This window comes from Cynara cardunculus (assembly GCF_001531365.2).
Source record: "Cynara cardunculus var. scolymus isolate 2C chromosome LG 5, CcrdV1, whole genome shotgun sequence".
Classification (NCBI taxonomy): domain Eukaryota; kingdom Viridiplantae; phylum Streptophyta; class Magnoliopsida; order Asterales; family Asteraceae; genus Cynara; species Cynara cardunculus.
Window position 1 is genome coordinate 33,842,574 of NC_037532.1, and position 13,667 is coordinate 33,856,240.

A 13,667-nucleotide genomic window follows, 5' to 3' on the forward strand; every position below is an offset into this window, starting at 1 on the left:
TAATGAGGTGAGTCAAGCTACCCAATACTCGACTCGAAAAGCTCGTGAGATACTCGATTATTTTATATATAATTAGTTTTAAAATATAATCAGTTTTTATGATAAAATTTGTAAAATGTAAATGATAAAAATGTCTTATATTTTTAGATATTTAAACAAAAATTAAACATTTTTTAATTATAAAAATTAATGAATTATTTTTTATTAAAATCACAACTAAAAAAGGGCAAATTGCATGAAAAAGTAACGTACTTTAACTTGATTCCTATTTTGAGTAACGTACTTTCAAAACTTTCATTTTGGTACCTAAGATGTAAAGTTTTAAACATTGAAGTACCCGGGTAACCACTTGAAGACTAATTTTGGATTAAAAAAAAGACTAATTTTAGATTTAAAAAAATCCACGTCACTGACCACGTCAACAAATAATACCGAGTTGGATACCACATCACTCGCCACATCAACATGATAATCGGTTAATACTTCAACCAGTTACTCAGGTACTTAAATGTTTAAAACTTTACATCTTAGGTACCAAAATGGAAGTTTTAAAAGTACGTTACCCAAAATAGGAATCAAGTTAAAGTACGTTACTTTTTCATGCAATTTGCCCATAAAAAAGGTTAGTGAGATTGTCTATTTGATGATGAAGTTTGAAATTGATCCTTTAGTTTTATAAAAACTAAGATAACACCTTTAAGTTTTAAAATTTACAAGAAAAAGACACTAAAATATTATAAATTTCAATGGTGAGCTTGATTCGAGTTCGAGTTTAAGCTTGATTTGAGTTGTAGTTCGAGTTTGTTTCGAGCTCGATTCGAGTTCGAGTTCGAGTTCGAGCTTGAGAAATAGTTATCGAGTTCGAATCGAGCTTTGATTTTTACTACTCGTGAGTTTTCGAGTCGAGATCAAGCTTGGAAATTGGGTTTCGAGCTCGATTCACATCATTTACACCCCTACTTTTGGATACTGTATAGAATACAATAACGCAAAAAATAGTAAAAAATCCACCTTTCTCGAATGCGATTAATGGGTGTTTTACCCTATGACTTTATTAATAAATGTAGACCTTTTGTATCATAAATTACAATATTACATATACAAACCAAGTTCTAATGTCATGCTTTCATTTCGTTTTCTTTTTTTATTTTCAGGGCAGCTCTTACCACGTTTCCTCTTGTAATAATCCCAACCTTCACTTACGAAATCAAGGGTTATCGACTTATCGTAAAGAAACAAAGATGAAATCATCGAAAGGTCGTTCGTCCAAACAGTATCCATCCCATCCAGACTACTGGTAAATTCCACCCCACTGGACGTCTAAGAGCATCTTCAATAGTTATGCTGTATTTGCTCTTCATCTTTTCCAAATTTGGAGATTTCTCCATTTCCATTATATTTTTTATTCTCTATTTTAGGAGAGTTTAACATAGCTGTTGAAGCGAACTTTTCCCAGATTCAAAATTTTCTAAAAATAGCAGGGCGGTTGGAGAAGCTGTAATATAGCAGCTATGCTATTTTAGAAATTTTGGAGATTTGGAAAAAGTTTGCTCTAAGAGCTAATGATAAACTCTCATCTGAAATAGAGAAAAATATGAGAGAGAACGAATTTGAAAGAAGAGAAAAAATATAGCATGCCTGTTGCAGATGCTCTCTAAGGGTTTAAATCTCACAAAAGGTGAGAATGTGCATAGCATTTGTTGTTAAATATTATGTATGAGGTTCAAAAAAGAAGGCTAAATATCGTGAGGATGTAAGAAAGGAAGGTTAAGGAAAGGTTCAAGTGTGAATTATTGAACAAATCTATTTGAAAAAATACATATGTGAACCCATATGAATAATCTGTAACATCGGTTCATATATGCATCTTCGAATAGATTTTTTCGGATTTTTTTCAATGATTCACATATGAACTTTCTTTTAACCTTCCCTTCTCACGATATTTAGTCTTTTTATTTGAAGCGGCTCCTAAATATTATATAACTTGAAAAAAAAGATGAAATCAAAGCAGAGACGAGCGAAATCATATTACCAACTTCCCTTCGCCGTCTACAACGGGCAAGCGCCGATATTTGGTTTCAAGCAACAATCTGACATTTAAACTATTATCTTATAAGATAGTATTTGTGATGAAAGTGGGATGAAATTTGCAGCATTTTGTACCTCTTCCGTCCCAAAGAAGTGTCCACGATTCTATTTTATCCCAAAATAAGTATTCACTTTTAAAAGTAGGTGTGTACTTTTTAATTCTACCCTTTAAGGTAAAGATACTCACGCTATTAGTAAGAGTAAAATTGTCATTTCGTTAAATAAAAAATGTAGTAATTATATATTTCTAAAATTGTGTCTTTTTCATCGTGGACATATATTTTGGGACGGAAGAAGTAGATGAAATAATAACGAATAGAACAGTTCGGGGATTAAAAAATATAGAGGAAGGTCGAGCAAACCTAGCGGCATCCTCGAGATTGGTGTTTTCACGAACTACTAACGGGGCATAAGTCATCAAATCGCCAACCACTTTCCCGTCGGTTTTACTGAGTAGCCTCTGTACCTCATTGAATGTCTGCAACCATTACTTAGATTTTGAGAGACAGGAGACACTATAGCATACTGATAACAGAATCTACTTCAGCGTAATGCTGAACCTAAAATTGTTCTCTCAGGGTGTGTTTGGTATGCGGACGGGACTAAAACTGGACGGGAAAAGTGAGGTTGGTGGGTGAAAAAATTGGGAAAGAATTTAGGGTTTTAATTTAACACGGGTAGTTTAGTAATTTACCACTTTTTGGCTTCTGGCTACTCGGTTATGTAAATTGATAAACGAACCAACAGAATCACACCAAGTTCGGAACAGACATAAAAGGTAGATTGGCCTTAATCTCACTCTATTTTCTGCTGCAACCAAGTTAGCAGACATGTATGGTTGTTTCAATTAAGGGAATGTTGCCCCTGCTCTCAGTCTCCAAGTTCCCTCCCCCCCACAGGCCCCCACCCCCCCAAAAGAAGAGATGAAGGCCAAAGTTTGTGGAATGTGTCAAATACCAACTTTCAATTTGGTGTCATTTATAACAAAAGACAAAAATACCCCTGACTTAAATTTGTTTTGTAGTCACTGGTCAACACATAAAAATGTAAACTTTGGTTGGGAAAATATGCATAAAACTTTGCAAAAAGAAACCCTAGGGGGTGGATGAGGGCAGTGGTCTCAGGGGGGAGTTGGGCGGTAGTATGGTGGCTGTCAGTGGTGGTGCAATGTCTGCCGGTGGTGGGGATAAATATGACTCGCGTTGTAAAAGTCATATTCCATATTTTTCAATATTCAAAATTAATTTTCAAATGAGTCTCAAAACTTTGCAAAATCCCCTGCATTTTGCATCCTCTATCATTAAAGAAGACGGTAAAATGGTCATTTTACCCGAGATTTAGTATAAATGACACCAAACTGAAAATTGGTTGGCCTTCTTTCACATTTTAATTCCTTTGTCGTTATTGACAAACTTCAGTGACTTATTTGAATATTATCCCAAAAAATGGCAGAGAGATTATGCTGATAGGGCTCAAGATCACTTAGAAAGTCAGAAAGGTACCAACTGTACAAGTTCCTAGATAGAATGCCTTTCAATTATCAATAGATAAGAAAATAACAAAACTAACTGACAGAAGCAGATATGCAAGTGAAATGATGCTCACAAAGTATTTTTAGCATAGATGATTCATACATACTTTCCAAGTGCTATCGACCTCAGGGAACATGTCAGTTTCAGCTCGTAAAGTGCCTAAAGAAAATATCAGAATGGATTAGCGTGTCAGAAACTCAGAATTACAGATCATATTGGAACAAACTAGCAAAAGAAACAGGAACTGATGGAGTTGAGAATATAGAAATGAGATGATTATATTTGCAAGGATTTCAAGGATCCACTAACTTCTGAACAAAGACTTATGATGAGAAAGGAAGTGCAGCCGTTTTTCAATGGACGCAATATTTGCTAATGTTTAGACAACGTTAAGTATGAATGGAGTACCAATTTCACAAAAATAATGCAATTTTTAACAGATATCACATGGCACATGTGATGCACGCATGGATCCTAAGTTTTCATTAGGATTGCCTCGATATTATGAGTATGTGCCGGAGGTTGAATAACTTCCTACGTTCATTTCTGGCTACATTAGAAGTTTACAAAATGCCTAGCTGGTTACCTGCTACAAATGCATGTTGTCTTTAGTTTTCCATCTCAACGTCATTAATCCAAACTATAGGGAAGGTTTCAAATTATCGATGTTCAGTTGACTTGCTAAGATGGTCAAATCCCACAAGCTCTATGGATCTCAGCAACATTATCTACTATAGTAGTCGGTTGACTTCTCCTTTCTACTTGCTATATCTCCATTTTCTGACCCCATCTCTACTTATCTTCTCATCTTCATAGTTCTTTCCACCAGCCAACCAAAACGCCTCCAGTTCTAGTAACATCTTTTCTCATATGTCCAAATCCAGAGTGGGAGTAGCACCTATCCATGTAAATACTTAAGAGGGAAGACTGAGGGGGTTTGGGCACGTTTGTAGGAGAGAGATGTCCGAATTGGCCAGGAGGGACTTCATTTTGTCAAAAGATGGATACGGAGATGTTAGCCAAGTATAATGTCACCCATAGACCAATGGCCAGGCGAAGCTAGCAAACAGAGAAATTAAGAAGATTCATGAGAAGGTAGTGACCCCCAGCAAGAAAGATTGGTTCAAGAGATTGGATGATGCCTTATGAGCAATCAGAACAGCTTTGAAAACACCTTTTGGGAATGTCTCCATATCGTCTTATCTTTGGAAAATCCTGTCACCTTCCAATGGAAGTTGAACACAAAGCATACCGGCTATCAAGGAGCTCCATTTCAACCAGAAGACAGCCGGTGAGCCAAGAAGATTGCAGCTAAATCAATTGGATAAATTTAGACTTTAGGCCTATGAGAATGCAAAGCGCTATAAAGAGAAAGTAAAGAAATGGCATGATAAGAGTATCCAGCTCAAAAACTTAAAACCAGGGCGGAAATGCTGCTTTTCAGCCCCAGATTAAAACTATTCCTTGGGAAGCTGAGATCCAGGTGGGGAGGATCATTACACTGATTGAAATATACCCAATTACCACATGGCTTGTCCTCCAAAAAAATGAAAGAACCGGATCCAAATTTAAGGTAAATGACCAGAGAGTGAAGAGATTCTTTTGAGAAGAAAGCTTGTCAAGAAGCATGCTCCACATCCTTAAGAAAATATTTGAGCAAGGTGTTCGGTTTTAAGAATAAAAAGTTTACTCTGCACTTTGTTTATCCTTTCAGATAACAATGTTTTAGTAGATATGTTTCTAACTGCAGAAGTCTCAGATCCAGTTGATCGACATCAGAATGACATAACCTCAACACTCTGTCTACTGATCTTAACCCCTGAAAGTCCTACTGGTACAAAAGTTTGTGTGTTTCCATTAGTGGATAAAGGGTGTTTAGTCTAACTTATGGGAATTGATGTGGTGATAGTTGGGTGTGCACAGGCATAAGGTGAATGGTATAGGGATGTTTCACCTAATGTATGACATATGGATATGATGTTCCCGTGTTCTTTGGTTTCCTTTTCCGTGTTTGTTCTGTTCCCCCTTTCTTGGTCTTCTCTCTCCTCTCTTTCCTTTCTCTTCACCATCACTCGAGCGAGTAATGTCTCAAGTTTGGGGGTGTAATGACACCTTGATCTTTGAGTTTCTTTCATTTTTCTACCCTTTTTTCGTTTTGTAGTTCGTGTCACATGAGTTGGGTTTAGGAACTAAAATTATGTTTTTGTTTTTTCTTTTGTGCTATTTTGGTATTGCTATTGGTGAGTGAGGCTGCAGGCCATGTATTGTCGTATCCCTGGACAAATCCATGAAAATACTCCATGAGACCCAAAAACCCCTTGTAGTTCTCGCAACGTCTTTGGCACGGGCCACAACACCATGGGTGCAATTTTTGATGGACCTACCCATACTCCACTTGGTACCCCCTGTCCCAAATATTCTAGCCTTTCCTGGCCAAATAGACATTTTTTTCTGATTAACGTATGAATTCCACCTCTGCAATTCTGCCAGAACTAGCTGTAGGTGGTCACTTGTTCCTTTCATAGATTGGCTATAGACTAAAATACCATTGAAGAAAACTAACACAAACTTCTGTTGGTAGGGATGAATTAACTTATTCATGAGGGATTGGAACGTGGTCAGTGCATTTGTCAAACCGAATGGCATTACTAAGAACTCGTTATGCCTCTCGTGTGTTTGGGAGCATCCTCTTGCTTTATGTGGATCTGCTGGTAGCAAGACTGCAAATCAATTTTAGAGAATGTTGTTGGTCTATGGAACTTGTCTATAAGCCTATCTATCACCAGGATCTGAAATTTCTCCACATTTGTTCAAGGCTAGGTAGTCTATGCAGAATCTCCAACTAATGAATTTTCTACTACTCGCTGGGTTTGCTCAAGTGCTGAGATTTGCTCATGCTAACCTACAGAACTGAGTTGAAATCCTACATTTGAGCACTGTCTGATGAGTGATGAATTAAGGGGATCATCAATAAGTGGACGATAAAAGTTCCACCCTTCGAATGTTGTTTCCCATGACTTCCGCAGGGAAAAAAAGGTTTTCGTTTTACGTCCACAAAATCTGAAGACTAAGGCATTAAAGTGCATTCACTTGGTTAATTATTCAATAAAAGGGGGAGCAAAAGATCCTAAACTTGCAATGATGTAAAGAGTTTTATACTGAAAAGGTTCAAGTAGGAAAAATGGAATTGAAAAGTGATATCCAAACAAGGTGGTGTTGGGGAAAAAAATATATTAACTAATGTCAAAAAATGCAAGTGCTATTAGATTTCAACATGTCAAATAGATGATAAAGTAGCTGCTTCAAATAAGGTCTTACCTGATATAGAATCCAGTGCTAGCAAGTCATAATCTGATACCACCCCAACCTGAAGCAACAATGAACCTCTGAATACTTCGTAAGCATAGACAAACTTTCCATGCAGACATCAGAAACATATATGGTCTAAATATTAAAAAGACTCGGCTTATGATGCTAGCATACAAGTCATAAAAGCACAGATTGTAAGATCCCTATAAGAGATTTCTCTATAATTCCACATGACAGCACTATTTCCTTCTCTTATGACTCCACAATAGAGAAGATGGTGTTTGGTTCGCAGATTCTGAAGGAATCTGATGGAATTGGAATGTTAAATTTCTTTGATAAAATACATTCCTCGTTTGGTTCGTTCTTTTTTAAAAAAGGGATCTTCATAATCCACCAAATTCCACAAATAAGGGGTTTCAACATTCCTTCACAATAAGTTGGGATTTTGATGGAATGAAATGTTATATTTTCATAATCCCAAATATACCATTTTAACCCAAATATAACTTAATTAGTTATATTTGTTCCATGATTACAGCCGAGAGACAGGCACATGATAAAATGATGAAATAGGATCTAAATTCTTGTGCCTTCCCTTTGAGAACCAACTACCATTTAAGACCCATCAAACACAATAAAGAGCAACCACTTGCACAACTGTTTCAGCTTCATCCTGCAAGCCATTTCACCCTAAAACCATCGAGATGAAATACCACCATATTATCTAATTTTACTTATTGTGTTTTTACGTAAATATGATATATGGTATACAACTTAATTGTTAGAAGATAACATGCATTAAAATTATGGCAGGAGAAAGAAAACCATACCAGTTTCCAGTCATCATCAATTACAGGAAAGCCAGTTATTCTGTTCTCCACAAGAGCTTTCAATGCTGTTGGAAGAAGGTTAATTAGATAAACAAGAATATCGAAGTGATCTATGATATTTGTTTTAACCAACACTCTAATACCTTCATCTACAGTTGTCGTGGGCTTTACCACATGCAAATCCTCTTTCTTGGTCATAAAATCACCCACAATCAATACTCCACTTTTCTGCTGGAATTGTCAGAGTGGACCTTTTAGAGGTGAAATAAATGAACACAAATGGAGCTTCGTTGACAAAGACGCACATGCGCATAAAGACTGCAATGAGTTTTCCGGTTACATTTGTTCTCATTCTTCAATAATCAAGACTTGTTTAAGCTACCGCAAGTGGTTGGAACTTGCTCAAAATAACCTAAAGATCCTAACTTCGAATTCCACACTTGTTAGTTACAGAATGAACTATCAATGATTCATAAATGAGCAGATCTTGAACTATTTCAAACCAACCCGCCCCCCACCCCTTCTTCGATTTTACTCAGCTTCAGGTGAGGTTTCACATGTCTTAAGAAACAAACAATCAACAAACCTAATATTTATGGACTGCAAGAAACCATGAAAACAAGAGAATACTCTGTGAAAATTACTACAAATGAACATTGCAAGTTTCATCTGAGCCCCAGTTCAATCAACGTGGTTCCTTAACACGTGTAACTGTGACCTTGCACCATGTAAATTAATTGAGGAACACATTTATTCCTAGACACTATCCATCTATGTCTGTTGCATGATTGGTTAACTTTGACTCCAAAGGTTAAAAGTGTCTGAGGGTCTCAGGTTCAAATCCAAGGAAGAATAAAAATCCCCATGTGACCATGGAGGTTCAGGGCTAGCTGCAAAGCAGGTGATCGACCTAGGATTAGTCGGCTCGACTCGCATAACGGTTTAGATATCCATGTTAATAAAAAAACATATTTAAAGTTTTTCACTAATTTTAACTTGCATTTGATTTTACAACACTACAGGCATTGTAAAAATTACAATAAACGTACTAAAATTTCAAAATCACGCCCAACGCCTAAGTCTTTTTACTGTATATGGCAAAAACCTTCTAATACAGAAGCAGTCAACTAAAGATTGAATGTAATTAATGCATTACACGAAGGCGAGCTCACACACATATCAACTTAATATTGACAGTAAATTTTCCAACATATCTATATCGGAAGCAGATTAAACCTAACGAACACGTAGACTCATTGAAAATATAGGGACTGTGCTGCAAACAAATATCCGAATTCCGAAACATAATTTTCATAACATAGACTGAGAAGAGTTGTACCGGCACAGAACTAGACATCAATGTGGCAGCTGCAGCGACGGTGAGAGCTGGTCTACGAGACCCCGAAAGGCGGCACGAAGAAGAAAGTCTAGAGGCGAGCACTGGATGAGATGAGATTAGACTAGGCATCTGATGGTGGAAGAAAGCGGTGGCCGGTAGGGAGGCGGCGGTAGTACGGAGTAGAGAAACAGAGACGTGATCGAAGACCGGAGGAGTTGACGCCATCTACGGTGGTGCCGGTGTTTTATGAGATAACAAACGCCGATCCCCGGCGGTGATCTGGCGGAAGCAGAACGAGAAAGAGGAATTTGTGGACCTTTTTTCTGGTTTGCGCCTTCCCGTATCTGCTATCAGCACGTTTGGCCTAAAAGTTATCGGTATTTTTTTCAGAAAGAAAACAGAAAGAGTAAATTACGTTTTTAGTCCCTCCAGTTTGTTAAAAATTGAAATTTTCATCCCTGTAGTGTGAAAATTACGGGCTTCTTCCCTAAAGTTTGTGAGTCGGATAAAATCACTCTTATTACTTTACATCAGATAAAATTATTTAAATATATTCCGATTGATTTGTGTCATTTACAATCATTATATGATATAAAATAAAATTAACCAACATTTAAGGGCATTCTGGTCATTTTAACAGCTTACCAAACGCAAGACATACAATTAACTCAGTCATGTTCTAGTGGTATCAAACGTAGGACATACAATTTAGTACTGTCATGTTCAGTCTTGTCTCCTCATATTTTGTCTCATTCATTATGCATACTAAACGCTACCTTAATGAGAGGTTAGCTTAATTGGTTAAGTTATATTAACATGTTTAATTTTAACTTAATACTAAGATATTGACTTAACATGTTAAGTTGCTCTGTCATATCTTAATGCATTAAGTGAGAATTTTTTCCAAAATTACCATTATCCTACAAATTTTAGTTAATCACATGTTGCATCAAAAAATAAATAAAATTAATAGTTTACCGACATGCATAAATTAATAATCGTAATTAAACAATAATACGTATTATTGCGTTATTAACTTATTGAATACATATTATTTATGTTATTTTAAATAATTTATATATTTTAGTTTTTTTTTTGTCATTTTAATTATTTATCAAACAATTTATTTCCATCCAACACTTATATAGATACAAGGTGAAAATGGTAATTTTTGTTGTTTAGATTATTTATTAAGAAATCAAACAACAATTTATCTTAATTTTATTAAGACATATTAATATTTAAAGACAACTTAATAGATTCAGATAAAACTAACTCAATTATAATCACTTTGTCTTAGAGGCCGTTTACCAAATGCTTACCTGGGTAAGCGCTTACCTAGTCACATTACCTTACCTGATGACTATGGCAAAGACCAAGAATTTTACCCGGTAAGAGCGAAAACAATGACCGATGCATCACGCTTGATACGGGGATTGATCTGGTGCATCTTATATTGGTGCGTCTTATTCTAATGTACATCCAAGGGTGGAGATCTCTTCTTACGTTTTTCACCTTCTCATGCTCATCGAAACTCAACCTTTTGTCTAAGTAAATATAAATTGCTTAGTCTCGCAGTGTTTTTTCCTAACCCCACACTCCTGAATTTCTTATAAGAATGGATGAGGTAGTTTGGAGCAAAACGCAGCGCCAGATCAGTGAATTCTTTAAGGTAACAAGTTTTTATGTTCTGCATTTTTTTTTCTTGAACATGCATATACACAATAAACTCTGTATGTATGTTCGATTCTGACTGGAAATCTATGATATATGTTACAGACCATTAGTTTTGAGCTGTTGAAGGGAAGAAGTTGGATAATTTTGGATGAATGTTTCAAAAAAGGTCGTCATGAAAAGGCAGTAGTGTCCTATCTTTTTTTTTTCAGTAATCATGGGTTTCCGGACTAACTTACTCGTACTGACTAATCCTCTTGGCAACCACAAATAGTCTGTAGTCATCGCAAGTGAACCTCCATAACCACGAGCATATTTTATCTTAATTTCAGATTAATTAGGCTTTCGAAGTTATGTTCTGAAATTTTTAGAAAATGGGAATTCATATTATTTGAGTGTTTCTATACATAGCATATGTCACAACATATTTACTTTCGCACACATCCGATGTTATTTTTCTCACAAAAGGGCACATGATGTTTGTTGACAAAGTATGTTAATTATAAAAGCAGTTACATATTTATGTGTTTTTTTTTATCTGGATAGAGAGCACGAGATGCGACCGACAATGCATATGCTCATTGCTTTTGCATCATGTCTCGTACTCGCTTACATTTATATCGAAAACAAATCCTCTACAAGATTCCTTCACAACTTTAGAAAGCGATGATAATAACGTGTACCAAACAATTTATTTTTTCTTTACATAAATAATAAAGAAGAAACTTGTCGCTAAACAAATCTCTTTTAGATACATCGGTGCATTGAAAATGCAAAAATGAAATTTGATATTGATATATATATATATATATATATATATATATATATATATATATATAGAGAGAGAGAGAGAGAGAAGTTCAATTGCATACCGATTTTCGATTGTGAATCAGGGGACAAAGGAGAGTGCGGCATGTGTTCCCAACGTCCACATTCAGTATGAATAACAAAAGACATTCAATATGAATAACGAAGGTGGAACATTCATGATGAATGATACAACATTCATAATGAATAATACGCGATCATGATCTATGTTAATTTGATTCACTATTCGAGATGAATAATACACAATCATCATAAGTGATACATTATTCATGATGAATAACCTCTGAATGTGTGAGACACGTGTCACGTTTTCCTTTGTCTCTTGGTGTTTTCATTTGAACCCACTCCTATATAGAGAAAAGTTATATATATATACACACACACACACACACACATGCATATAATGAATTGTAAGAAGAGGATGTAGTACTTCTAAATAAACTTTTTTTACATGGTATTTGAACTTCGTTATCACCAAGGTTCTAAAAAACATGTTATGACGCTCTAAAATTGAGGCATTGCCACCATATTAAAGCCCGTGGCACGACTTTGATGTGTGGCTTGCAGTATGGCGCATTATGGCAGGTTATAGTTAATGCGTGTTATTTTTCCCCCCTTTTCTATATATAATTTATGTTTTATTAAATTAAATATTAATGATTCTAATTATTCACCAGTATCAGGAATTCATCAACCGCAAGTGGAAAGTGAACAAGACTTTGAATTCAGTTCCGATATCAAAATACTTTTCGACATAAATGATGAAGATTACATGGAATGGTAGTTTATTTATATGATACATATAATCAAATCCAATCTAGCATATGTTTTTATATATGATATTAGAATATTAGATTACAAATATATGGATTTTGCAACATTAATAAAACATTATTTTTGTCACGATCTCTTGATATCATTTTTGTAACCTTTGTATATTTAATTATCAAATTATTAATGCATACTTCTTCTTTTATTTATAGTTTTATATGAACTTAATTCATTTATCATTATTGTTCAACACACAAACATATAGATATGTATATACACACACACTATATATATATACACACACACACACACACATACAGATTTTTCGCTTTAATCCATGCCTGAAAAATGGCAAGGCTTTAATCCATGCCTGAAAAATGGCAAGGCTTCATTGTAACTCATAATATTAAAGGTTTGATCTTACTGTCATACCACGTCTCACACCATTTAGAACCTTGATTATTAATAAATTTCTTTCATACATTGACATTACATCATTACATACACACATGTGTGTGTATATATATATATACATATATGACATGTATTGATTTGAGTTTAAAAAAGTAAATAGTAATAGTTATGAATTAAAGGTATAGAAGTATTTAGCAAAGAGAAAAATGGAAGGCAATGATGGGTGGGTGGGAGTGACAGCAAGACAATAAAGTGTCGTGAAAACCAGAAACCGACCAAAAACTGAAAGAATTTTTGATTAGCAAAAGTGGACCACTTTCCCATTGCTTTTTTCACACCAAACTGACAACCCGTCTGTAGGCCCATTTCTGTCCTCCAGCCCAAAAACAAAATTATACACACACATATATGAAGAGAGAGAGAGAAGGGTTTAAACGAGAACATCTTTATTTTACGAGAACGTAAGAACACTCTTATCACATATGATAATACGTGTGAGGGGATCTGTTGGTATGCCGAAGACGTGTTCTACGACTTAGGTCGCGCCAAAGGTTGTCCGCGTCTATGATTTAGCATCACATGTGATGGTCTTGATGGATTACAGTATCATATTAACAAAACCCTTATCACATGTGACAATACACGTGAGGGGGCTTAGTGGTGTAAGGACGACTTGGCCCGCAACCAAGATCACGCCAGAAATCGCCCGCGTCTCTGATTTGGTATCACATGTGATTGTCTATAGTAAAATGTTGTTATCGCGTTCTCGTAAAATGAAGATGTTCTCGTTTGAACACACACACACACACACATATCTATACTATATTATAAAGCATTTGGCTAAAACTCTTAAACTCTTAAAACTCTTAAACTCTTAAAACT

At 35.5% G+C, this 13,667-nt stretch overlaps 1 protein-coding gene across 4 annotated transcripts; it reads right to left on the reverse strand.

The window, feature by feature from the left end:
• Positions 1 to 996: 996 nt before the first annotated feature.
• LOC112512628 (CBS domain-containing protein CBSX1, chloroplastic-like) lies at positions 997 to 9,455 on the reverse strand. 4 transcript variants are annotated; one of them, XM_025118688.1, is made up of 8 exons: positions 9,099 to 9,447; positions 7,903 to 7,987; positions 7,760 to 7,824; positions 6,939 to 6,987; positions 3,727 to 3,779; positions 2,451 to 2,566; positions 2,033 to 2,090; positions 997 to 1,193 (listed from the first exon to the last, which is right to left on the reverse strand). In XM_025118688.1, the coding sequence occupies exons 1-8, from the start codon at positions 9,321 to 9,323 to the stop codon at positions 1,119 to 1,121; spliced, it is 726 nt and encodes a 241-aa protein (XP_024974456.1). In that variant the 5' UTR covers positions 9,324 to 9,447; the 3' UTR covers positions 997 to 1,118. The 4 variants fall into 4 exon arrangements, with proteins under 4 accessions (XP_024974456.1, XP_024974453.1, XP_024974454.1 ...); XM_025118685.1 differs by having other exon boundaries at positions 2,033 to 2,102; XM_025118686.1 differs by having other exon boundaries at positions 1,022 to 1,193; positions 7,903 to 7,990; positions 9,099 to 9,455.
• Positions 9,456 to 13,667: the final 4,212 nt, after the last annotated feature.

Coding starts and splice junctions, on each gene's coding strand:
- LOC112512628 (XM_025118684.1), bottom strand. CDS start 9,323: ATGGCGTCAACTCCTCCGGTCTTCGATCACGTCTCTGTTTCTCTACTC. Junction 6,988..7,759: donor TTGATGATGACTGGAAACTG/GTATGGTTTTCT, acceptor TTGTTGCTTCAG/GTTGGGGTGGTATCAGATTA. Junction 2,103..2,450: donor AATCTCGAGGATGCCGCTAG/GTTTGCTCGACC, acceptor ATAAGATAATAG/TTTAAATGTCAGATTGTTGC.